This window comes from Mustela nivalis, assembly GCF_964662115.1.
Source record: "Mustela nivalis genome assembly, chromosome: 4".
In the NCBI taxonomy this organism is placed as follows: Eukaryota; Metazoa; Chordata; class Mammalia; order Carnivora; family Mustelidae; genus Mustela; species Mustela nivalis.
In genome coordinates this window covers 81,901,690-81,928,300 of record NC_139023.1, presented here as the reverse complement: position 1 = coordinate 81,928,300, position 26,611 = coordinate 81,901,690, and the positions used below count along the sequence as shown (strand labels likewise).

Genomic DNA, 26,611 nt, shown 5'->3' with positions numbered 1-26,611 from the left:
CCCTGGGCGCCTGGGTGGTTCAGTGGGTTAAGCCGCTGCCTTTGGCTCAGGTCATGATCTCAGGGTCCTGGGATCGAGTCCCGCATCGGGCTCTCTGCTCAGCAGGGAGTCTGCTTCCTCCTCTCTCTCTCTCTCTCTGCCTGCCTCTCTGCCTACTTGTGATCTCTCTCTGTCAAATAAACAAATAAAATCTTAAAAAAAAAAAAAAAAAAAAAACAGCATATCCCTGTCCCCTTTGGTTAGTCTTGAAAACCTCTGCTCCAGATAAAACAATTTGAATAAAATACAGAAGAAAGAGCAACATGTTAAATTAAGCTACTGGGGTGCTATGAGCAAAGGCAGACTGTAAACATGACTGGATAAACAATCCCTGCCTAATTAAAGGAGCAGAAATCGAATGGATTTGTATGAGAAAATGGAAGGATAACCCTAGGAACTAAAGCTAAACTTGGCTAACCCACGTGGTTGGTTAACGACTCTATTACAGTTTTGGCTCCTAAATATCCTGTTTACTGGACTAGCTCTCAAGGCTCCTTCCTGCACCTCTGCGATTCAGTCCCCACGGCCCGCCTGCCTGTCGACCCTGCGGGCAGCAGGGAAAGCCCACATCGCTGTTTATCACCGCAGAAATCCGGGCGGAGGAGCCACGTGTCGGGAGTCACGTGGCTGGTGCCAGAGGCGGGAGGCGGTTGGAGGCGCCTGCGCAGCTCCGGGAACCCGGGCCCTGCACGCTGATATCCCGGCATCCTGAGCGCTGCTTTCCCGCCAGGAGGACGCCGAGGCGGTTTTCTGCTTGCTTTTCGTCGTCCTTCTCAGGCTTGTTTTGCCACAGCTGCTGCCGGTTTTTAGCCTCCATCACCCCACCATGCAGCGTGAACCTCCGAAGAAGAAGCAAGAGAAGAAGTCGGAAAAGCGGCTCTTTGACCCCGCATCCTTCGGGAAGGACCTGCTGGCAGGCGGGGTCGCAGCGGCTGTGTCCAAGACCGCGGTGGCCCCCATCGAGCGGGTGAAGCTGCTGCTGCAGGTGCAAGCGTCTTCCAAGCAGATCAGTGCCGAGACGCAGTACAAAGGCATGGTGGACTGCCTGGTGCGGATTCCCCGAGAGCAAGGTGCGTACCGGCGGCGATGGTGCCAGCCTTACCCGTTCTAGGTCGGCGTCCCAGAAGAGGGGGTGGAGCGAGAGGGGATGGACTGCACCGCAGCCGCATCGGTCTGTGAGGAGTTTCTTTCTTCTCCGTTGAGAAGTCAGTGTCTTCACCGGTCTTAGGAGGCTACACTTCCCCGAGCCGAGGCCTGCCACGTGGTCAGTCCTGAGTAGGAGCGGGCCCCAGATTCTCTTGTTTCTCCTCAACATCAGGATTGACACCTTGGTGCAGTTGTGCCTGCCTCGGAAGGAAAGTGGTTGACCTCCCAGGATCGAGGGAGATGCCATTAGGTTAATTTGCTTTCTGTTAACAGGTGCTTTAAGGTGCTTAAGTTTTTGTTGAAATAGTACTTTTAAGAGAAGTACCCCAAATACGGAAGCCTCGGAGCCTCCCAGTACTCTAGTTCCTACTCAGTGAAAGAGGTTCTGTTTATTCTTGAGAACTACTGAAGACCAGGGCGGAAACTAAAGAGGGACATTCACCCCTGCACAAATTTGTGGAGGACCCCCCCCAAAACTCAAAAAGACAAATGGTATAAATCAAAATGCGAAAAATCCAAAGTGAACAAAATATCAAAATTTTAAAGACAGTAGTATTTTGCATCAGCCCCGCATTAATTAAAATTTTCGTATGTTTTCATTGTGGAGAGTTTTTCCAGTATTATTGAAATGATTTCAAGGAAAAAATAATGAAAGTGCTTTGTTAGCCATTAAATACCCTCCTGTTACAGAATGGCTCCTAAGTTAGCTAAGTAGGTAAGAGGATAAATTTACCAACAATTTTCTATAATTGACCCATGTAGTTGTATTCAGTTGAAAACTCTATATGAACTTTAAAAAGGAAATAGATCTATTTATTGTGTATTCTGAATGAGAAGTGAAGTGGTTTCAACTCCAGTGCCATCCTTTTCTTCCACTCCTAAATCAATGGTTGCTCTTCCATGAGAAAAGCATTCTTTCCCTAGGGATGTACTTACAACTCCTCTTGAGCTGTTGAGTGTAGTATTTAGGGTGGAGTGTAAATTTTTTTTTAAGATTTTATTTATTTGAGAGCAAGAGCACAAGCAGGGGGAATGACAGGTAGAGGGAGAAGCAGGCTTCCTGCTGAGCAAGGAGCTGGATATAGGACCCTATTCCAGGACCCTGGATATCATGACTTGAGCCAGAGGCGGACACTTAATGGACTTAGCCCCCCAGGTGCCCCTGAGTGTGACTTTTAAGGCATCATCTAAGCCATAAATTGAGAATGCCCATCCGGGGAGCTGAGCTCAGATCTTTCATTGTGCTTCACATTTCTCCACTCCTGTTTATCAGAGTAAGCTTCCCATTTCCCTCGGGGTTTTTAAAGGAAAAGTGGGAACCTATCTCTTCTTGGCTGACATTCTAAGACCTCTTCAGAGAAGTAAGGGACTCTATTATTAGCTAATCTGGTTTAAATATTTAGTAAGGTAAAGTTAAATATCCTGCTCAGATTGTGCTGATCAGCACTAACTTATTTTATATTTTGAGTGTTTTAAATGATATTTAAACCTATACATATTCAATATGGCTCTTGTAAATTGAGATCATTTTGAATAGTATTCCAGTCCCTGTTTTCTTTACCTTCCAGTGAGATGATTATAGCCAGAACTTTAAGATGTTTTCTTTTCTTCTAGACCAGGCTTTGTGCTAAGAGATTAGAATTCACAACAGGGATAATATTGCCATCTAGGGGTATATTTTACAATCTTGTAGGGAATTTTTTGTTTAGCACAAAGATAGAAGGTTGTAATCCCTAATTCCAATGATGTAAAAGGCAAAAGCCAGGGGTGATAAACATCCTGCTGCTGTACATGGCCATCTTCTACAACAAACATTTATTCTACAACCTGAATGACTCAGTTCTCCACTGGACATTCTTGTAGCAGTAAAACCTGTTTATGATTTTGTAAGCCTAGAACCTAACTCTGATTTGCTTATAAACACAAACTATCTGGAACATTGTTTCCATGTTCACTGATTCCAGAAATGCAGTTGCCATGTGAGTAGAGGGAATATTGTACTTTGTTTTATTAAGAAGTGTACTACGGGTCACCTGGGTGGCTCAGTTGGTGAAGTGTCTGACTCTTCATTTTGACTCTGGTCGTGATTTCAGGCTCTGTGCGGGGCTCTGTACCAGGTGGGCATGGAGCCTGCTTAAGATTCTCTCTCTCCCACTTCCTCTGCCCTCCTCTGCCCTCCTCTGCCCTCCTCCCCCTGCCCAATAAAAAAATTATACTGAGAATTGTTCACTATGGGGAAAACTCACCAATTCTTCTTTCACATTTGGTTACCACTTTACTCTTGAATTCATGATGGTTGCACATTTATATACACAAATATATTTATTAAGCACTCTAAAAGAAATGTAAATGTATCTTAAGTATAACATTCATTATTAAGTAGAAGCAAACATTTGCCTGTTTTGTCTATGGTGTGGTCATACTTCACCAATTTACTAATTAAAATACCTATTTTATTTAAAATGTCTATTTCTTCTTCCTATGTAGTAGAGAGGATTTGTAAAAAATTGTTGAAGAGGTCACAGTCTTTGAATTCTGTGCTAGATAGTAAAGGGAGTATTGTAAAATATGTATTCTATATAGAGGACTTGAGGCTGGTAAGTTTGAGAATCACTGTGGTAAATCACTGGAACTTTACTAGGCAATCAAGTTCTGAAACTGTTATTTTCTGGAATTTACTTTCTGTCGCTTTTTTGAAAATCAAGACACATCCTCATCTCAAAGGTTCTGAAGTTTCTTTTGTGTTTCATGTTTGCTCTAATTTTACTGATAAATTTTCTTCAGACAACATGAAATGAACCTGAGGGAATGAACTCGTAAGGCACAAGTAGTTGCTCTCAAACTGTCTTCTTATCTTATCTCTGCTTTGTTTGTACCCCAAAGACAGATCTCTTCATTTTAAAGCTTTGAACTTTGCATTAAACATCTCTTTGGGTACTTTTCATACTTCTTATAAGATTTCTTTGGCTTATAAAAGCTTCTGGATTTAACTTGGCTGATGGTATTCTTAAAGATTTATTCTATTCTTTAGTTCGTTGTAGGACCTTCCAACTTTGTGTGCATTTAATTTCTATTTAAACCGTTATTATAGAAATAAAGCATGTTTATTATAGAAAGTTAGAAATAGGGCGCCTGGGTGGCTCAGTGGGTTAAGCCGCTGCCTTCGGCTCAGGTCATGATCTCAGGGTCCTGGGATCGAGTCCCGCATCGGGCTCTCTGCTCGGCAGGGAGCCTGCTTCCTTCTCTCTCTCTCCGCCTGCTTCTCTGCCTACTTGTAATCTCTGTCTGTCAAATAGAATAAATAAAATCTTAAAAAAAAATGTTTAAAAAAAAAAAAAGAAAGTTAGAAATATAAAGAAGTACAGAGTAAAACAAATGACTACTAAAATGACCACAGTTAACATTTTGGTGTCTATGCAATAATTTTTCACTGGGCACAATATGCATATATGAAAGCATATTCTAAATTAAAATAATTGTTTTACTTAATATATTGTAAACCTAATCTTTTAAAGATCTGATCTATGCAGTTCATTTTTAAGCACCTACCAGAACTCTTTTCTCTTTTAGGAGTTTCTGACCATCCATAAGGTTTTTATATCTTGAAAACAGTGTTTTGGGGTATGCAAAGAAAATATTAGGCATTCACTTTAAATAAAATGGGAAAATAAACTTTATGATACTTGGTATATGAGTTGGCACTGGCACGTGTGCTGGGCCAAATGTGAATTATATAGCCGTGGAAACTAAGGCATTATGGAAAAAAATATGAATTATACACCGGAGAGGGGATGACAGGTATCCTTCCTCAATTATTATATAATAAACATAGTTTATGTTTGCTCAATTGGATTTATAGAGACAAGACTATTTGAATATTTGAAATTATCAAGAAGACTATTTGAAATATAGCTTTAGGTATACTGTTCTTAAGAATGAACATTATCCTAAGGGTGCCTTGAGATACATAATAAATGATGGTATGAAAACATCATGATTAGTAAGATAACTAAAAAGATTGTTTAATTGTTCTAATGAATGCTAAGTTAGGCTCTGATATCTCTTAGCCAGAAGTTTTTCCCAACCATCATGTCTAAATAGCTTTTCCTCCTTCCTCCATCTCCATATAGTATTTTTGTTCTTACAGCCACTTGACATATTTATTTATTCATTGTCTGTCTCCCTGGTCCTTCTCCCTCAAAATATAAGCTCCATAACACCACAAAATTTATTCCTAATGCTATCCCCAGCAAGTCTGCTACATACTGGATACCAAATAAGAGGTTTTTAAGTGAAAAATCTTTATTTCATCCTTTAATTTCTCTTTTGGATATATTTTACAAATGTGCACAATAGAGTAGTGTATAGTGGAAAATGTATATAAGGATAAAATTAAAAGGTTTTTTTTTTGTTTGTTTGTTTGTTTTAGGATTTTATTATTTGAGAGCAAGCATAAGCAGTGGGGTGGGGAGAGGGCAGAGAAAGAGGGAGAAGCAGGCCTACCTACTGAGCAGGAAGCCCATCACAAGACTTGATCCCAGGACCTGAGCAGAAAGCAGAGGCTTAACCAACTGAGCCACCCAAGTCCCCTAAAAGAGTAGTTCGTAACCTAACACTGTAGCTTCAGGGAATCCATAAATTCTTTGAAATATATGCAAAAGTATTTTATGTATGTGAGATTATATTTTTTCAGATATAACCCATTAAGACAAATCAGTTTTCCTGTTATACTTCTAGGGATTTATTTGTTTCTAGATTTTCATTGAGACATTGACATTTGTTTTGATGAATTTTTTAGGGTTTTTTTTTTTTCCATGAAAATTTGCTAAAAAGAATATGTTCTTCAGCCAACTCTAGCAAACCCCTTGACTCATAAATCCAGCTTCCTGTCATGGTCTTGTGTTAGTTTTCAGATGACTTTGTCATCAAAATCTTCCCTTGTATTTAATTCATTAGCCAAAGTTACAAATCTTTTTAATGCTTTATATATGACACTTGTTTCTTTTACAGATTTAGTTTACAGACACTTGTTTCTTTTACAGATTTAGTTATTTGAGAGACAGAAAGAGAAAGTGAGCATGCTTGGTAGGGAGGAGCAGAGTGAGAAAGAAAATCTCAGACTCTGTGGAGCATGGAGCCTGATATGGGGGCTGGATCTTACAACCATAACCCTAACATTATGACCTGATCTAAAATCAAGAGTCAGATGCTTAACTGACAGAGCCACCCCTGTACCCCATATGGCACTATTTTTGTGAAATAAATACTAATTTAGACTGTAATCATAATTATAGAATTATTACTAATAACGCATAATCTAAAGCCCATAATATCTCAGTAACATTCAGCTGAGTGAGCCATTTCCAAAATGACTATAAGTATTTAAAAGTCATGTATAAAATGGAAATTGTAATATCTTTTCATAACATGGCACTTTTTCTAAATTGTTTATATTTTTTAAACAAATGATTTTTTCTTCAATTTAAATCTCATTTGATCATATTGGCAATTTTCCAGGCAATATGTTCTTTTTCATACTTTTAAAATTGACATTGTTCTCTGCCAGTAATCTGTCGTTGTGTTACTATAAACCATGGTCTAGAAAATACTATCATTCTTCAGTATCATTTACACAGTCATATTTTATTCTCTGTATTTCTGTTTTGGAGGTCTAACCTGTTAGAAAATACAAATGTTTTCTTAAATGTTTTCATTAACAAGAAAGAACTTAAAAATCACTAAAAATACCTCCAAAAATTAGATTCACCAATCTCCCTCAATAATTCAATGTGGCCAAAACTAGCAAGAAATATTCTTCTATAATTAGCTTACATTTCTCATGTTTTTATTTTGCTTTCATTAAAGAAAAAGAGTTGACCTTTCTTAGTACAGAAAACATTCACTTGATTAAAGTATATATGGAAAAGTATTGTAGATAAGGGACTAAATTATTGAGCCAGATTGCTTGGGTTTGAATTCCAGAGCTACAATTTTCTAAGTGACCTTAGGCAAGTAACTTAACTTCTGTCTGCCTTAGAAGTTCTGTTTTAACTCATTCCCCCATCTTTAAAATGGAGAGATGAATAATACCTTGCTCATAGGAGATTATGAAGATTAAATTAATAAATTCCTAGAATTTAGTATTGTCATTTTTGTTAACATTGCCTCAAAAGTTTTATAATAATCCATTTCCTTTTTTTAAAAAGACCTTTATTTACCGCGCTTTCATAATCTTAAAACTTTTTAGGATTTATTTCTTCAGAAACTCAAACCTGGAATAGAGTTTTGTTACTAGACACAAGACCTGACTAAATCCTGGTTGGCTATTTATTAACCATGTCTGTAGACAGTCTTTAAACTTCTAAAATTTCAGTTTGGCATGTATAATATGGGTAGTATAGGAGAACCTACTTCGTAAGCCTAACGTAGTGATTAAATGAAATATACAACCTTTGGCCAGTGCCTGGCACATACTAAACACTCAGGAAATGGTAGCATCTAGCATTACATGTTCCATGTCTTAGTAAAAACTGAATCAGTTGTGAGTACTGAGGTTATTTCTTGGCTATTAACTATGCTCCTTAATTATCTTTGTGCAAGGGCACCTGGGTGGCTCAGTGGGTTAAAGCCTCTGTCTTTGGTTCAGGTCATGATCCCAGGGTCCTGGATAGAGCCTCTCATTGGGCTCTCTGCTCAGCAGGGAGCCTGCTTGCCCTCTCTCTCTGTCTGCCTCTCTGCCTACCTGTGATCTCTGTCAAATAAACAAATAAAATCTTTTAAAAAATTATTTTTTTCAATTGCTTTACATGCAGTTGGGATTCACAGAGATTCTGTGTTCTTCCCCCAAAAAATTATTTGTTAAATAAAACTTTCAGTTTCTGAGCATCAGCCCAGTCAACTGAGATTATTTTCCTTTGAATTTTTATCATCAGAAGACTGATTCTGGGTATTCTCCAAGTTGGGACTAGAGTAGCCAGATCAAACCATTGGATAATTTGCAATATAGTAGAAACAACTATGGCTGCTGAGGAGATAGCCTATTGTATTCTAGGGCAGCTCAATTATAAAGATTATAAAGGTAGCTCTGAATTATAGGGGTAACACAATGACTGAATTTTAAGGATTGGTCAATCCATGGAGATTTGAAGTGGGAAGATATTGACCTGAAAAGTTTTCTTCAGTCTCTCCATCAGGCCTCTGGAGAATGCCTTGAATTGTAAATTGATCTCTTTTCTGGCTAGGTTCCAGAAGGTAAAGGTAAGTATACTTTAGACTCCATTTTGTGGGGTGGGGGGACAGGGGTAAAGGGAGAGAGAGAGGCTTAAGCAGGCTCTACACCCAACACAGAGCCCCATGCGCAGCTTAATCTTAGATCATAACCTGAGCCAAAATCAAGAATCAGATGCTGAACCGACTGAGCCACCCAGGCACCCCCACTTTAGATTCTTAATGCTTTCTCATTATCCTAAGTATATATACAAACCAATTTTGTTTTAACCATATAAACTGCATATCCTGATTTGGAAATGAGAGTAAGGGTTACTAGCTTTAGCAAGCTGTTTTTCTACCTAGTAAAAAGCCTTATATTCAAATGATGAGTCCATAGACTCTAAGGTATTTAAGGCTTTTTACTGGAAATTAACAAAATTGAAATGGGGTACATGGAGTTAACACTGCCTTTTTTCTTCAGTGGATTCACATGTAGACTTAATTTTTTCTCATGAGAAAGAGTATAAGTTTTAGATAGTTCACATAGCTAATTTGTTAAAACTATGGGAATTTTTAAAATGATAATACAAGTTTGTATTTAATGTGTTTTTTTGATAGGTTTCTTCAGTTTTTGGCGTGGCAATTTGGCCAATGTTATCCGATATTTTCCAACACAAGCTCTTAATTTTGCGTTTAAGGACAAATACAAACAACTTTTCATGTCTGGAGTTAATAAAGAAAAGCAGGTAAGTACATTTTAATATCTATTATTTTCTAAGGAATAGTTGAATTTACCTTAGCCTATATTGTTTTATTTGGGAGGAGGTGCGGAGTGGTGGAAGGAATAATAATTAAAACATACATGTTATAATCACTATTCTTCTATACTAGGAGAGCTCCAAAAAAACAGTCAACAGATCTGTATTCCTATATATATGAGATAATTAATTTCCTAAAGAAGTATATTGTTTCATTTTTATGACTAAGGCTCTATTTAGGTGAGATTAAAGTGCATAGGAATATCAAATCAAACAACAGAAAAGCAACAAATTGAAGTTGGAGGATTTTTTTTTTTTTATTGAAAAGGTATTTTCTTTTCAAGGTAGTCACTCCCTTGATTACAGAATTTCAATTTCAAAATTTCCTGTTTGTATGAACTATATATCATTTGTTTAGATTTCTATTTGTTTTGTTGCTTCCATATACACTATACCACCTACTTTACTCTTAAGGTCGTCCTTTTACCCTTATAAAGTCTCTATTCCCCTTTTTCCTTTCTCTTTCCCCCAGCAAGCCAACCAAACAATTGAGCTTTCCTAGGAGGTTTTTTTTTATAAAAGCAGCTATTTGTGGAACATTCCTTTGTTGCTGCCTTTTAAAATTTCTTTTCATATCCCTTATTCCCATTTTTTCACAATTTATATTTCTTTTTTTGTTTTTTAAGATAGATCTGTTTATTCATTTATTTATTTATTTTGAGAGAGAGAAGACAACACAAGCAGGAGGAGCAGCAGGCAGAATGAGAGGGAGAATCAGGCTTCCTGCTGAGCAAGGAGCCTGAGGATCCTTGGATCCCAGGATCCTAGGATCATGATGACCTGAACAGAAGGCAGACCCTTAACCAACTGAGTCACCCAGGTGTCCCTCACCATTTATATTTCATTAACAAATGTTTAATTAATAATTTGCAATGTCTATTTTGGAGTGGAATTCTCTGTGTCAAATAAATAAAATCTTAAAAAAAAAAAGTGATTGATCTATCACAATGAGATATCATTGCCCACACATCAGAATGGCTAAAATAGTGACAATACCAAATGTTGGTGAGGATGTAGAGAAACTAGATTATTCTCTCTCTTTCTTTCTTTTGTGTGTGTGTGTGTGATTTTATTTATTTTTTTATTTTTTTAACTGTTTCAAGATTCACTGTTTATATATTACTGGTGAAAATGTAAAATGATAATTGCCCCTCTAGAAAAGAGGATGAGAGTTTCTTATAAACTAAATGTGTGCTTACTATACAGCCCAGCAGTTATACTTTTGGGCATTATCCCAGAGAATGAGAACTTACATTCACAGAAAAACCAGTGTGCACAGTGTTTGTAGAAGCTTATTTTATAATAGGCCAAAATCTGGAAATAACCCAGATATCTTCCAACAGGTGAATGGTTAAATTATGGTGCATTTTACCATGGAATACTTTTCAGCAATAAAGAGGAACAAACTTTTGATAAGACAAATATTGTATGATCCCACTTAGATGTCTAGAACAGGCAAATTCACAGAGACAAATAGTAGAGTAAGAGGCTAAGAGGAAGAAAGACTGGGAGTTTTATTTAATGGGTACAGGGTTTCTATTTGGGATGATGCGGTTTGGAATTAGAGAGTAGTGATGTGTTGGTTCTTTTTAAATTATTTTATTTTATTATTTGAGAGAGAGTACAAACGAGGGAGGAGCAGAGGGACAAGAAGACTTCCCATGAATGGGTATCCCAACTCGGGGCTCCATCCCAGAGATCCAATATCATAACCTGAGCCAATGTCGGGCGCTTAACCGACTGAACCACCCAGGCACCCCAAGAAGAATAATATTTTTATGTTATTGTGAATGTACTTATTATCACTGACTTATACACTTAAAAATAGCTAAAGTCAGGGGCACTTGGGTGGCTCAGTGGGTTAAATGCCTGACTCCTGGTTTTGGCTCAGGTCCTGATTTCAGGGTCCTAAGGTAGAGTCCCAGGTTGGGCTCCATGTTCAGTGGGGAGTCTGCTTGAGATTCTCTCTCTTCCTCTCACCTTGCCCCTTGCCCTGCATGGTTTTTCTCTCAAATAAATAAATAATTTTTTTAAAGATTAAAATGCTAAGTTTTATGTATATTTTATAATTTTTTAAAGAACAAACTTGATAACGTGTAGTAGCAACTTTGGAAGCTAAGTGAAAAAAAACTCAATCTCAAAATTTACTTTCTTATTTCATTTATGTAACATTCTTGAAGTGTTAAAATCATTAAGATAAAAATAATGTAGTGGTTGCCAGAAGAGAGGGAGGTGGTTATGGCTGTAAAAGGGTAGCATTCAGAGATCTTTATCACGGAACTATTGACTGTGGCAGTGGTCACATGAATCTGCATATGTGATAAAATTGCATATATTTTAACACACACAGAACAAATAGACGTAAAATTGGTGAAATCTGAATAAGTTTTTATCAGTGTTGATTTCCTCTACTATAGTTATGCTAGATATTAGGGGAAGTTAGTTGAAGGGTTTATAGACTCTCTCTGTATCACTTCTTAGGACACATGTGAATCTGCAATTATTTAAAAATAAGAAGTTTTTAAAAAATAACCATGGTGGGGGGGGTGTCTGGTGGTTCAGTCAATTAAGCATCAGACTCTTAATCTTGGCTCAAGTCCTGATCTCAAAGTTGTAAATTCAAGCTCCATGTTGGGTTCCACATCCAGCTCCATTATTACTTTAAATAATAATAACAACCACCACCATGATGGGAGCTATATGTCTACTATATACCATTTCACTGAATTTTCACCTCATTCTTTGAGGTAGTTATTTTTATCTTAGATGTAAAGCGAAGGAAAACAAGACTCAGAGGTGAGAGCACTTGTCCAAACCATTTGTTCAGGTCTTTCTAACTCCCAGACTTAGATTCTTCAACTGGACTCTTTCTCTGTCAACTGAGGTGACTACACGGGGTGAAACTTAGCTGAGCCTGGGCACAAAATGTTTCTCTGCCCCCTTTTAGTAGCTTCCAATATAACCCTTGACAGGGAAGACTTGAACTTCTAGCTCTTTCCTGCCCAGACAAACTTTGTAAGAAACAATTTCGCTTCTAGAGCATTTGTTCTTCAGTGCATCATTGAGTCCATTAACATGATTATCTATTTGTCTACAAAATAAACAAGATTATTTTCCTCCAAAACCCTCAGATTCTTTCAACCTCCTCTCCCTGTTGACTCTTCTCTTTGCCCTCTCCTTTTATGATATAGTAATATCTGAAATTACTGACTTACAATAATTGAAACTCTCATTTCTACTGATGTACCACCTCCTTTGAGTCTGTTTTATTTTCAAGCATAATTTTGAAGGGATAGATTTTTTTTGTTATACGAACACTTGCAAGATTATGATTCAACATAGATACTTCCTGTCTCCTTCTCCTTGTTCCCTTCAGTCTTTCCTCCTCCCCTCTTCCTTTCTTTGGCCAGAAAGTTGGCCATATTACTTACATATGTTCTGCCTGCCTGTGTCATTTTTTCCAAAGCCCCACTTCCACTGTCAGAAGTGTCATAGTTTGAATAATAAATTATATGATAATCTACCCAGAAAGTCATTGATCTGCCTTCCCAGGATCCATGAATGTTTAAAGAATACCTTAAACCATTAAAAGTGTGTTTATACATACGTGGTTTTTATTGGAAGAGGATCTATTGATTGCAACAGTCTCGAGACTGAGACCTAAAAATAGTTATTTAATACATTTTCCATTTCTGTCCTTACTGCTAATTGGCATAGAATTTTAGAGTTAAATTCCCAAGAAACAGGCTTTGGTCCAACTCATTTTTTCTACCAGGTTACATATTATCTACTAGATTATGATTAGCTATCCTGGGGTCAGTTGTAATCTCCTGATCTAATTATCTCTGAGTGATTATGAAACATGTCTACCCATAAAAACCTAGGAGTTTCACTGAAAAGGAGGCATGATAGTCTGAGGACTATATGTGAGATTATCAGTACCTCATTTATTGAACACATTACCATTACTTTTGGGCAAGGCCCATAACTTGTTTTGTAAAATAAACAGATGAATTAAGAATCTTGGCTTCAAAAAAGTGCAAACAACCAAAATGTCCAAGAACTGATGAATGGGCAAATAACATGTGGTAACTTCATATAATGGAATTTTATTTGGCAATTAAAAAAGGGGGGTGCCTGGGTGGCTCAGTCAGTTAAGCGGCTGCTCTTGGGCTCAGGTCATGATCCCAGCGTCCTGGGAATCGAGCCCTGCATTGAAGAGCCTGCCTCTCTCTCTCCCTCTCCCTCTACCTCTGCCTGCCGCTCTGCCTACTTGAGCTCTCTCCCTATCTCTCTGTCAAATAAAAAAATAAAATCTTTTTTTAAAAATGAAATGCTAATACCTGCTGCCACATGGATGAACCTTGAAAATATTATGTTAAAAGAAAGAAGTCAGTCACAAAAGACTACATACTGTGTTATTCCATATGTACGAAATGTCCATAATAGGCAAATCTATAGGGACAGTAAGTTGCTTAATGGTTACCTCAGACTCAGGGGCATGGGGAGGATGTGGGGTGACTTCTGGTCACTCTGTTGGGTATAGGGCTTTTGCGGGGAGCTAATGAAAATGTTTTGAAATTGATAATGGTTGAACAATATGAAAATGTTAACAATCCATTGGATTGTATGGCAAATTTACATTGGTAAATTGTATGGTGTATAAATACACCTCAGTAAAACAAATAATAATAATCCTGACTCTAAGAAATTTATGGTCTGCATGAGGTAAGATAAGACATGTATATAAATACTTATAAATTGAAAGTAGGAAGTGATTGTAAATACTATTTAAATTGAGAATCTAGAACATGTTGACATATTTTACATATTGGTCAGAGGATTCACTTCTAATTCTCTTGAGAGCTGAAGTATTTATGGAAAGAGATGATTACATATAGATTTGGGTAGGTTTAGAGATCAGAGGTTTTATGGAAGAAGTTGAATTTGAATTAGAGTATAAATTAGTAATTTTTTGTTTAAAAAGTTAGGAAAGTCCTGGACCAAGAGAAAATTGAGAGTTCCAAAGCGATCTGAGACTTAAAACTACTGTTAGAAATAAAGGTCAGAGCATAAAGCAAGAAACTGAACTTGATTAGAATATTATTCATTTTAAGGTATTTTAAATGGTTACAGTGGCCTTATACCCTAGATTTTCTATAACCACTCCAATTCAAATATTCTTCTCCAGTAAGCTCTAGATGTTGAAAAGCAGTTTATTGGACCAAACAGGGCAGATTTAAAATATTTATGAAAAAGAACCTCAACAATCCATGTGAACCAGTAGATCCATAAGGCCTAAGTTACATGCTGCTCAACTATATTATAATTGATTTCTGCTAATTTTCATGTTAGCAGCTGAAAATATTATATTTTTTGAGCTGTTAAATTTTGAGCTGCTTAAATATCTAATAAAATTACAAAGTAAAATTATAGCATTATGAAGTATTATTGCCCCATACCAAAAAAAAAAAGGTTCAACTAAAGCCTCCATAGATCCCTGACATTTTAACCATAATACGAGTATTAACAAAACGTTTATATAGTCTAAAGAGATTATTATCATCTGTGGCCTTATTTGCTAATTTGGGCTACTTTTGCTACAGACAATTAAAATATGTTGGAATTTCTTTATATCAGCACTTAAACTGTATCTCCCAGGCTGCCTGGAAAGAAACAAAGGCTTCATGGACATGAAGGGAAATATTTTGGATAATATGATATACATTATTACAGACGTTTACTTTAAAAGAACAGTTTATAAATCTGACTTTTTAACCTTCATAAAAATAAGAATTTTAAACAGATTCTACAGTTTAATAACCACTTTTTAATTAATGTGTTTCAGTTCTGGAGGTGGTTTTTGGCAAACCTGGCTTCTGGTGGAGCTGCTGGAGCAACATCCTTATGTGTAGTTTATCCGCTAGACTTTGCCCGAACCCGATTAGGTGCTGATATTGGAAAAGGTACAAGATTTTCAAAAATACTAACTCTCCCTTCTTTGTGTTTTGAGTGAAGCATTATTTATTGTAGAGTTTGCTATGATGACAGCATGAAATATGTTTTTAAAATCTTACCTTCAACTAAATAGTAAAGTCTTGAGACTAAAGATTACTACTTTTTTCTTTTCCCTCGAAAGAAGGAAGGGGAAGGCCAGCACTGTGATTCAAGAGAGCAAATGCAAAGACTTCTTTTAACTCACTTCCAGTTTTTTCCCAGAGAGCCACCTCTTATATCCCTCCCTGAACTTATTCCTGTTTCAACTATGGCTCTTCTCTAGGTTACATATACAGCTCTTATCCTAGAGATTCCCTTTGCCTCTCACCTTACTTATTTTATGTATCACATCTTTCTGTGTTGTTGTTATACTCTTATTTTGGTAGATTATGCTCTTTAATAGCTTTCTGAGATTTTTGAGAAGAGTGCATAGGAGATACATTGAGATATTACATGTCTAAAAAATGTCTGTTTTACCCTTTTACTTAATGTTTGGCCATATGTAAAATTATACTTTAAAGTTACTTTGTTTCACAATTTTGAAAGCATTTCTCTGGATTCTTGTTTCTAATATTGCTCTTAAGAAACTGATCTCCTGGGGTGCCTGGGTGGCTGAGAGGGTGGGTTAAGCCTCTGTCTTTGGCTCAGATCATGGTCTCAAGGACCTGGGATCAAGCCGTGTTGGGCTCTCTGCTCAGTGGGGAATCTGTTTTGCCCTCCCTCTCTGCCTGCCTCGATGCCTACTTGTGATCTCTCTCTCTCTCTGTCAGATAAATAAAATCTTTAAAAAAAATGATCTTCTAATTGCTAATTCTTTTGTATGTGACTTTTTCCTTTTTAATTACCTTATGTCCCTGATGATCTTGACATTTCACAATGGTATATCTTGTGAGGCTTTTTCAGCAATTGTGGAAGTAACTCAATTGGCCCCTTTCAGTCTGGAGCCTTGTGTTCAGTTCTGAGGATGGCAGAGGAGTAAGTCACTTGGCAGCTCAAGGATGAGGTTTTGAGCATCCAGATGCTACTTTGTTTTCACTGCAAGAGCAATACTTTTTTTTTTTTTAAGATTTTATTTATTTATTTGACGACAGAGATCACAAGTAGGCAGAGGGGCAGGCAGAGAGAGAGGGGAAAGCAGGTACCTTGCTAAGCAGGGAGCCCAATGTGGGGCTTGATCCCAGGACCCTGAAATCATGACCTGAGCTGAAAGCAGAGGCTTAACCCACTGAGCCTCCCGGGGGGCCTCGAAAGAGCAATACTTAGTTCTTCTAATTTTTAAGTCTTTGTGAGGGAGAAGCTTGCTTTTCTTTCTGCAAGAACATAGGTTTCAGCTTTTTCTGCTCTGAGTGAGTTACTACTCCTCCTTCTCCTTTCCATTTTGCTAAAATTTGTGGTTTTCATTCTCTGCCATGTACTGTTCTTGCCTGTATGGCTTTAAACCTGTTTTGTTCTTTTATTACCATTTTAGTGGAATTTCCTAAGAAAGCAGAGGTTTATTCAACAAATACTTACTGAGTCCCTGCTGGGACCAAGGCCTGCCTCAGATATAAGATGAGAGACATACACATAAACACCCCATATAAAACATGGAGCTCGGGGCACCTGGGTGGCCCAGTGGATTAAACCTCTGCCTTTGGCTCAGGTCATGATCTCAGGGTCCTGGGATCGAGCTCCGCATTGGGCTCCCTGCTCGGCGAAGAGCCTGCTTTTCCCCTCTCTCTCTCTGCCTTCCTCTCTGCCTACTTGTGATCTTTTTCTCTCTGTCAAATCAATAAGTAAATAAATCTTTAAAAATATTTTAAAAAAACATGGAGCTCATGGCTTGGGTACTTTATGATCTCGGGGAAGACACAAGTAATGAAAAAACGAATGAATGGCCAAAATATACTGTCATTTAGCAATAAATGACATACAAAAATATTTAGGAGCAGGGAGTGACATCAGATTTAGATAAGTTGGTTAGAAAAAAATGCCTCAGAAGTCGTAGCAGTTTGAGCAAAGATGAAAATAATGAGTTCCATCTAACATGTTCAACTGGCTGTTCAAATTTTCTTGTTATTGTTAAGAAAGTGACAAAAATTCCTGTATCTTGTTTTTAGTTCTGTAGTTTTCTGTCAGAATTGGGAGAATTTAATTTATTTTGAAGACTATCTTTTATATACAATATTTTTAAACTATTATCAAGGAGTTCTAGGTGAAGGGAAGATAAAATTAAAACCAGCAAACACTATTAAAATATAATAACTCATCTAAAATGTTAATGATTCTTAAAGTTGGTAGTTTTTTAAAATTTTTAATATTTTATTAACATATAATGTATTATTAGCCCCAGGGGTACATCTCTGTGAATTGCCAGGTTTACACACTTAACAGCACTTACCATAGCAGATACCCTCCTCAATGTCCATAACTGGTAGTTTTTAACTTTGTCTTTTTACTGTGTCTGTCTTTTGCCTTTCAACTGAAGCAAGTCATAGAATTTTTCACTCCCAAGTATTTTCTGAATTCCAATCAGTAGCTTCTGGTAATTTTATTGAAATGTTTTAAGCCAGGCAAATTGCTTGAATTAGATTGTTTTTATAAGCGATTAATATTTTCAGTTAAAATCTTTTAAGATATTTTTGAAACCTTAATTCTCTTTAAAGAAATGGGAGGATTTTGATTTGTGTCCATTTTTATTAGAAAAATTTCTAAATGGCAGTTTAAGAAGATATTTTAAATCGGTAAGATTAATTTACTTTGATTAAAGTGTTTATCTGATATATAATGTATATAATGTTGCTAATACATTTCAAATGGCTTTATTTTAGGTCCTGAAGAGCGACAATTCAAGGGTTTAGGTGACTGTATTATAAAAATAGCAAAATCAGACGGAATTGTTGGTTTGTACCAAGGGTTTGGTGTTTCAGTTCAGGGTATCATTGTGTACCGAGCCTCCTATTTTGGAGCATATGACACAGTTAAGGTAATTTGGGGATTTAACTGGCATATACTAAATACATGGTTTGTTTCTTTTTATTGTCTTAACTAGTAGTTTGTTCAGCTATGAACTTTTGTTTTTAATTTTAGAAATCAAAATAAATTAGGAAATAAGAAACATTATAGAATATCTTCAATTGTGACTTTGCCATAACCTTATTGAATTATAATTCTATTATGGATCTGACTTTAGATATAAAGCATAAGCACAAACATTAAGTTTTTGTGCTGTTTGCCACTGACAGACTCACTATACATCATGTTGCAAATAGGAAATGTGCTAATTAATTAGCCTTACATCATAATTAAATAAAATCTTTAGTATATAGAAAGGCATCTTCTAACAGTTTTTCTGACTTTACATTCATTTCATTATCACTTTCTTACATGAGGATAATCAGCTTACCATCTCATCATTTTAAAAAGTAGGCAAGGCATAACTAATTAGTTAAATGTAATAAATGCTTCTAGAGCTCAGTTATCAGTTGGGTTCTATTAGATTCTATATTGTATTCTCCAGGTTGTTCTGCAATTTGCCTTCTTATTTCAGATTTTAACATATTTCCATAAGGTAGGAAAGAGGAAAATTATAATAAAATTTTTAGTTACTACTTAGTTCTACGAACTTTGTTAAATACTTCCTAGCAATATCCTAGGATAGCTTTTAATATCTCCATTTTAAAGATAACCTAGGAATAGTTAAGTAATTTGTGGTAAGTGGCAAACAAAAATCCCATGCTCACAGTCTCTTACAAAAGGAAGCAGGGAAATTAATATTAGTATTATTTACTAGATAAGATTAAAACTTGAGGGAAATTTATATGTTTTACATATTGTCTTGGCCTTCCCTCATTAGTATGAATGTAATTATAGATTATTTTTATTGTGGTCTCGGCATGTTATTTTCAGTTTCTTGTGTATTTTTTAGACAGATTAATGGAAATTAACAAGTTCTTATGTATGTTTATTTAGTCATGGAAAATTTTATGTATGCCCTTCCTCTGTTTTTCTTTATTATCACCTGTAGTAGTTATGAAATTTAGAAGTGTTTCTTCACTAGCTTAGAGCTTTAAAGATGTTTATTAAATACCTGTTAATGATAATATCAGGCATTATTTAATTATTTTTCAACTCTGAGGAAGAGCTAAGAACTTGTTTGGTCACTGGCAGCTATTTCCCTTACTGTTTGCCATTAATAACAAATCTCTGGTAATAGCAAGTATGCTTTCTTTTTTCAGATGTGCTTTTAAAGTAAAGCCATGTGTGGCATATTTCTTTTTTATTGATCTCCTGATACTGTTTTAATCTTTCCATATTAAATCCAACTGTGTTTTATTGCATTTTAAGTATAATAGAACCCTCTTGCATTATAGGAGTTATCCTTTGACTTAAGAATTTAAGATATTTTGGAAATTTAGATGGTTACTTGACATGTTGATTTCTTTTCTAGGGCTTATTACCAAAACCAAAGGAAACCCCATTTCTTGTCTCCTTTTTCATTGCTCAAGTTGTGACCACATGCTCTGGAATTCTTTCTTATCCCTTTGACACAGTTAGAAGACGCATGATGATGCAGGTATTTTATATTATTTGTGAGTTTAATTGAATTTTCCAATATCCTTTATATTCAAGTATAATTTATTCAAATTTTAGAGAAATTCTGGCTGAAAGGCAGGTCATCTGTTTTATTTACTTAAATAAATGTGTGCTGTGCTCTGTCTTATATCCTTTCCTATCCCAAAACAGCCATCATCCAGCAAAACTTTCTTCTTCTATTATCAGAATAGAAATGCCCTCCACTCCTGTAACATATTGTTTGAAAGGTGGAGGGGGGTGTCAGGGATGGGAAGAGTATGTCTATCCTAAATGAATATTAGGCTAAATAGATCAAACCCTGTCACAAGCCACTGCCATATGTTGTTATTAGTTGTAATATATTTTAACAAAAGTAAATAATTTTTAATTCCAAGGATGAAAACTTGTTTAAAATTCTTAGTGCTCTGAATATAAATCTCTGGGGTGCCTGGGTGGTAGCTGGTTAAGTGTCCGACTCTTTGTTTCTGCTTAGTTATTGATCTCAGGGTTGTGAGCTTGAGCTCTGTGTTGAGCTTAAGACTCTCCCTCCCTCTTCCTCTGCCCCTCCTCCCTGCTCTTTCTCTCTCAAATAAATAAATAAAATCTTTAAAAATAAATACATATAAATCTCCAAATCAAAATTTTGATACATTCAGTCTTCATTGATGTTATTTGTTACATTCATTTATTCAGCAAATATTTAAGTGCCTAATATATGCTAAGTTATGACAACCCAAATAAAAATAAGGTGGAACCTGCTTCCAAATCAATAGCATAGCACTGAATGCATATGGTTAATGGTTTAAAAAGAAATGTGCAGGGGCACCTGCGTGGCTCAGTGGGTTAAACCTCTGCCTTCAGCTCGGGTCATGATCCCAGGGTCCTAGGATCGAGCCCCATGACGGGCTTTCTGCTCAGCAGGCAGCCTACTTCCCGCTCTCTCTGCCTGCCTCTCTGCCTACTTGTGATTTCTCTATCAAATAAATAAAGAAAATCTTAAAAAAATATACGCATAAGTCCCAGGAACACAACAGAAGGATACCTAAATGCTTAAAGTGATCAGATGTAGCCCCTTGGAGAGCTAATTATCTATAAATAGATTTTTTTCTTTAGACAATGAGAGGATATTCTAAGCAGAGGGGAAAAAACATACGTAGATGTATAGTTTGAGTAGCAGATGATAGGGTTTGTGAGGGCAATTGAAAATAAAAATAATGAGGCCAGAAAGCTAGGGTTTGTGAGGGCAATTGAAAATAAAAATAATGAGGCCAGAAAGCTAGAATAGTAATATAATGCTTATTGTGTTCCAGATATTGTCCTAAGCATTTTGCACTTTAACTCATTTAATTCTCAAAACAATGCTATGAGGTGTAGTTACTATCATTATCCTCATCCTCATTTTATGTCTGCAAATTGGTCCTGGAGAACCCTGTAGGCCACATGAAAAGGTAAAGCATACCTATTATATTATTCACTTATAGACTGTTTTTAAAGTTACTCCTTTTATATGTGTGTTTCCTCTTGATCTATATCTAGCTCTAGTTTAATACATTGAAAAACCTTTTTAAATAGAAAATTAATTTGCATACAGACTGGATTAGGTGAATGGTATTGTATTGATGTTATATTTTCTGATTTTGTTAACTATACTTTGGGTTTGCAAGAAAATAATCTTAATTTTAGAAAATGCACACAGAAGTATTTAAAGGTAAGGAACATGATAGTCTGTAACTTACTATCAAAATAATTCAGAAAAAAATTGTGAGTGTATGGGGCTTTAGATACATGTGTATATTAGATACATGTGTATATTACAACAGAGACTGGGTGGCTTCAGCAACAGAAATTTTTTTTCTCACAGTTCTGGAGGCTAGAAGTCTGAGTCAAGGTGTCCAGCAGGGTTGATTTCTTCTGATGGCTTTTCTCCTTGGCTTGTAAATAGCTTTCTCCTTGTGTCTTCCATAGTCCTTTTTTTTGTTTCTCTTCTTATAAAGATAGCCAAATTGGATTAGGGCCTACCCTAACAAGATTATTTAATCTTAATTACTTTTATAAAGACCCTGTCTGATGAGTAGATAAAGAAGATATGTATACACAGTGGAATATTACACAGCCATCAAAAATGAAATCTTGCTACTTACAACAATGTGAATGGAACTAGAGGGTATTATGCTAAGTGAAATAAGTCAGAGAAAGACAATTTATCATATGATCTCTCTGATATTTATAAAAACTGAAACAAGACAGAGGATCATAGGGGGAAGAGAGGGAAAAAATGAAACAAGACAAAACCAGAGAGGGAGACAAACCATAGGAGATTCTTAATCCTAGGAAACAAACTAAGGGTTTCTGGAGGGGAGAATGGGTGAGGGATGGGGTAACAGGGTGATGGACATTGGTCAGGGTATGTGTTGTAATGAGCACTGGGTATTATGTAAGGCTGATGAATCATAGACCTGTACGTCTGAAACAAATAATACACTGTAAATACTTACATATATACATATATATATATATATATATATATATATATGTACATACATATATACCCTGTCTCCAAATATAGTAACATTCTGAGGTGCTGGGTATTGGGACTTCAATATATGAATTCTTGGGAGGATATAATGCAAACCCATAATGGTACTTTAATTTTTCTATTTTCAATTTTTTTGTTAAACCCAAGTACAAAAGCTAATCTATATGTACACTCTGAAGTTGTGTGTTGTTGTTGTTGTTGTTTACACACAGGTATATAATCTGTGAATAATACTAGGTTTTTTTCCTCTTTCTTATCAGTTCTTGTACCTTTTATTTCCTTTTCTTGCCTTTCTGCACTGGCTGAGACCTATGATTCAGTGTTATTGTATTAAAGAAGTAATAACTAACAACCTTTTTGCTAGTCTTAATAGGAATGCCTTCAAAGTTACATCATTTAATGTTAGCTGTCTGGTTTTTATAGTTATCCTCTATCAGATTATGACTATTCCTTTCTGTTTTGGGTTACAACAGCTTTTAATCATGAATGGTGATTCTGTATATTTGTTGAGATAATTTTCTGTATCTTGAAATGATTTCATTTTTCTTTTTCCATATGTTAATAAATTACATTTATCTGTTTTCCAAAGCTAAACCAACCGTATATGTCTAATATAAACCCATCTTAGTCATTATGTATTATATTTTTAGCTGGGTTTGATTGGCTAGTTTTTGTTTAGGAGTTTTGCATTGTTTCAGGGACTTTAGTTTGTAATTATTCTTTCCTGTATTGTCCCAGCCTAATTTTGATATCAAGGTTTTACAAGCCTTATAAAATATATAGTGGAGTATTCCACTTTTTCTCTTCTCTAGAATAACTTCTGTAAGATTGGAATTAAATTGAATATTTAGTGAGCTCACATATAAAGCTATCTGGACACATGGCTTTCTATATGAGGATTTTCAACAACTGATTAGATTACTTAAGTGAATTTCATATATTATTCTAATGTTTTATTTTTTTATTCTGTTGGTAAATTATACTTTTTAAGGAACTTGTCCATTTCTTCTGAGTTTTCAAAATAGGCATCATGAAGTTGTTAATATCATCTTAACCTCTGGATCATCTACAGTAATGATACATTTGATGTTTCTAATAATTTTGGAATATTTTCTTGTTTTTCCTCAGTATTTCTAGAAATTTGTCAGTAAGGTATTTCAAATAACTAACTTTGACCTGTTGTATTTATTTCCTATTTCCTCAATTCCATAATTTCTGCTGGCTACTTTCTTTTTTTTCCTTCTTTTTTTTTTTAAGATTTTATTTTATTTATTTGACAGACGAGATCACAGGTAGGCAGAGAAGCAGGCCAAGAGAGAGGGGGAAGCAGGCTCCCTGCTTGAGCAGGGAGCCCAATGTGGGGCTCGATCCCAGAACCGTGGGATCATGACCTGAGCTGAAGGCAGAGGCTTTAACCCACTGAGCCACCCAGGCGCCCCTGCTGTACTTTCTTATTTCTACTTTCTTTTGGTTTAAAAATGTTCAGGTTGCTCATTAATTTTCAGCTTTTCCTTTCTAATATTTCAAAGTCATTAATTTTCTTATAATTTACCACTCAAGCTGCATCTTGCAAATTTATTAAGGAGTTTTATGGTTATTATTAGGTTTTAAATATCTTCTAAGATGTGTTTTTCTTAGTATCTAAACAGTTGATAGTTAACTAGTTATCTTTTTTGCTGTCAGTTTCTCATTTAACTGCAATGTTGTGAGAGGGTAAATAATAGTATGTGATAACCATCTTTTGAAGTTTGTTAAGCCTAATATATGATAAGTTTTTAGGTGAAATATGAGTATTCTCATATTTCATATCAGAGAAATATGAGTATTCTTCAACCACTGGGTACTATATTCTATATATGCCCATTAGTGCAGCATACTTATTCAACACAGTGTTAATTTTATGTGTCCTTAGTGCTGAAAAAAATCTACCTTAAGATGAAAGATAGTAAAATAATGACAAACTATTTGTCTTCTTTTGTATAGAGTGGTGAGGTGGAACGGCAATACAAAGGAACGTTAGACTGCTTTGTGAAGATATACCAACATGAGGGAATCAGTGCATTTTTTCGTGGTGCCTTCTCCAATATCCTTCGTGGTACAGGGGGTGCTTTGGTGTTGGTACTATATGATAAAATTAAAGAATTCCTTAATATTGATATTGGAGGTAGTTCATCAGGAGATTAAGAAACACATGTATTTAACTTGTTAAACATACAAATTATATAGCTGCCATTTGTGTACGATTTGATAGAGTGTTATTACTGTCAGTATTTTTTAGAATGCTAATTCTACAAAAAAGCATATGCTTTTTCAAGGATTTTATATACTAAAAATCAGATAAATGTGGGTTTCCTTCCTACTTAGACTCAAACCTTAATGAGATATTTGACTTTAAGTAGTATGTGTTATTTCTATTAGTTTAAAATCCTTTGCTTTTGTAATGAAAAATTAAAATGTATAATACTAAAATCTAAGAAATGGAAGTATATTCTTTTTAAATGCTCTTCTCTTAATATAACTGCCTTCTCATCTTTTAAAATCATATGATATGACAAATGTTTCTTAAAAGCTTATCAGGAGATGTCATCATATTTATGGGCAGAAGTAAACTTTCTTCTACAACATCTCTATTAAGACAGCTCAGGTATTACTATGTATAGTTTATGTTACCATATACCTGTTATAGATTCTAGATCTGATCATAAAAAATTAATGACTTTTTGACACTATAAACATGTTGGTGGAAAACAAAAGATATAAAATGGTGTGTCTGCTTTTATCTTTAAAATAAAAAAATCTGACTAATGTGAATGTATCTTGGAACAAAAAATATACCTATTAGTTTGTGTGCTGTGTATTGATAATAAAGTTTAAAACTATTATAGATGAGCTTTTTTCCTTGATTCTAGCTTCATTAATAAGCAGAGAGTAACAAAATTTTTGCCAGAATTCAGAATTGACTTAAAGACAAAAAACAGTGTTTCCAAGGCTTTATACAAGAGTCTGTCTTGTTTTTTCAAAAATGTTGTAGAAGATAGTACATTTGAAATCCCTAAGATTTTAACATTTTAGTGGGTAAAGGAATGTTAAACTAGAGGGGATAAACTATAGAGAGATTTTTGGAGGCTGTGAATGAACAGAAATGGTGCCAGCTGAACTTCTGGTGCACAGTGGCAAAAGTATAAATATTCATCTGTTTTGGTGAGTTTAACATTGTGTTCTCATAGCAAGGTTTGCTAGGGGGGAAAAAAGACAAAACAAAAATAATATATATCCCATAATTACAATATGGTATGAAAATACCTGATTTCTATTGGTGGGAAAAATCACATACTATTAATACTACTGTAATTTGTGGGGTGCCTGGGTGGCTCAGTCAGTTAAGTGTACAGCTCTTGATTTTGGCACAGGTCATGATCTCGGTTCTGGGATTGAGCCTAGTGTCAGTCTTTACACTGAGGCTGCTTGAGATAGTCTCCTCTGCTCCTCCCCCCACTCACAATGTCTCTCAAAATAAATAAAATCTTTTTAAAAATACGACTGTGTTTATTTGTGTTTATATTCAAAATTGAAAGAAATGTTAAATTTTAGTTAAAGGTTAGTTCAAAACAATCCCCGTTTAATTCTACCTATGGATCCTTTGGGGATATGCCTTCCTGCTCCAAGGTAAAGAACACTTGTCCTAGAACATTGTACTCATTTGTATAATCAAAATTGGATCTCTGGCTAATCTGTGTTCCCACTGACAGGAAAAGGGAAAAATCACAGGAGGTGGAAGAAATTTTAACCAGGCAAGGTGTGGAAGTTGCACATGTTGAATATACACATTGATGACTTCAGTCACATGGCCATACTTAGTTATAAAGAGGGTGGGAAATATAGTCTGCAGTTCAGCAGCCATGTGTACAAGACAAAATATTAGATTTTGAAAGACTGCTAGTAGTCTTCCACAGTCTCTTAACATTTTGTATCCATTCTCACCGTCCTCTAATCCATTCTAATCCACTGCCACCAGAGTATTTTTTTAAACTCTCAATCTGATCATGTCAGTCTCCATATATTTCAGTGTTTTTGAGTAAGTTATAGCACTACTTCCTGGCTTGGAGGTCATCAGCATTGGGCAAGGTTGGGGGGCAGTTTTTGCAAGTAACTTAGGAGTCCATATGCCAATTAAGAATGAAAATAGAATTTTAAAGTAGGATTTTATGTATATGTAGCAATTTTGTTTACTTTATGTACAAGTTTAGGGGATTAGCAGAATACAAAATTGCATTGAAATATTCTTGAACTCATGGTAGTACATGGACATCCT

General features: G+C 35.6%; 2 protein-coding genes across 2 annotated transcripts in view; one reads left to right on the top strand and one right to left on the bottom strand.

Annotated features, from left to right (window-relative positions):
* Positions 1-26,611, bottom strand: part of LOC309863077 (uncharacterized protein) — a 185,611-nt gene that overhangs the window by 60,667 nt on the left and 98,333 nt on the right. The window lies entirely within an intron of this gene.
* On the top strand, positions 544-25,771 carry SLC25A31 (solute carrier family 25 member 31). The gene is made up of 6 exons (XM_082727575.1): positions 544-1,109; positions 9,013-9,140; positions 15,061-15,178; positions 18,020-18,174; positions 19,639-19,764; positions 24,283-25,771. Exons 1-6 carry the CDS (start codon positions 866-868, stop codon positions 24,481-24,483), a joined length of 972 nt encoding a protein of 323 aa, XP_082583701.1. The 5' UTR covers positions 544-865; the 3' UTR covers positions 24,484-25,771.

Bases quoted from the DNA above. Each gene is read 5' to 3' on its own strand.
- SLC25A31 (XM_082727575.1), top strand. From the start codon at position 866: ATGCAGCGTGAACCTCCGAAGAAGAAGCAAGAGAAGAAGTCGGAAAAG. The intron at 9,141-15,060 runs GTAAGTACATTT...AATGTGTTTCAG, and splicing joins GAGTTAATAAAGAAAAGCAG to TTCTGGAGGTGGTTTTTGGC. The intron at 18,175-19,638 runs GTAATTTGGGGA...TTTCTTTTCTAG, and splicing joins GAGCATATGACACAGTTAAG to GGCTTATTACCAAAACCAAA.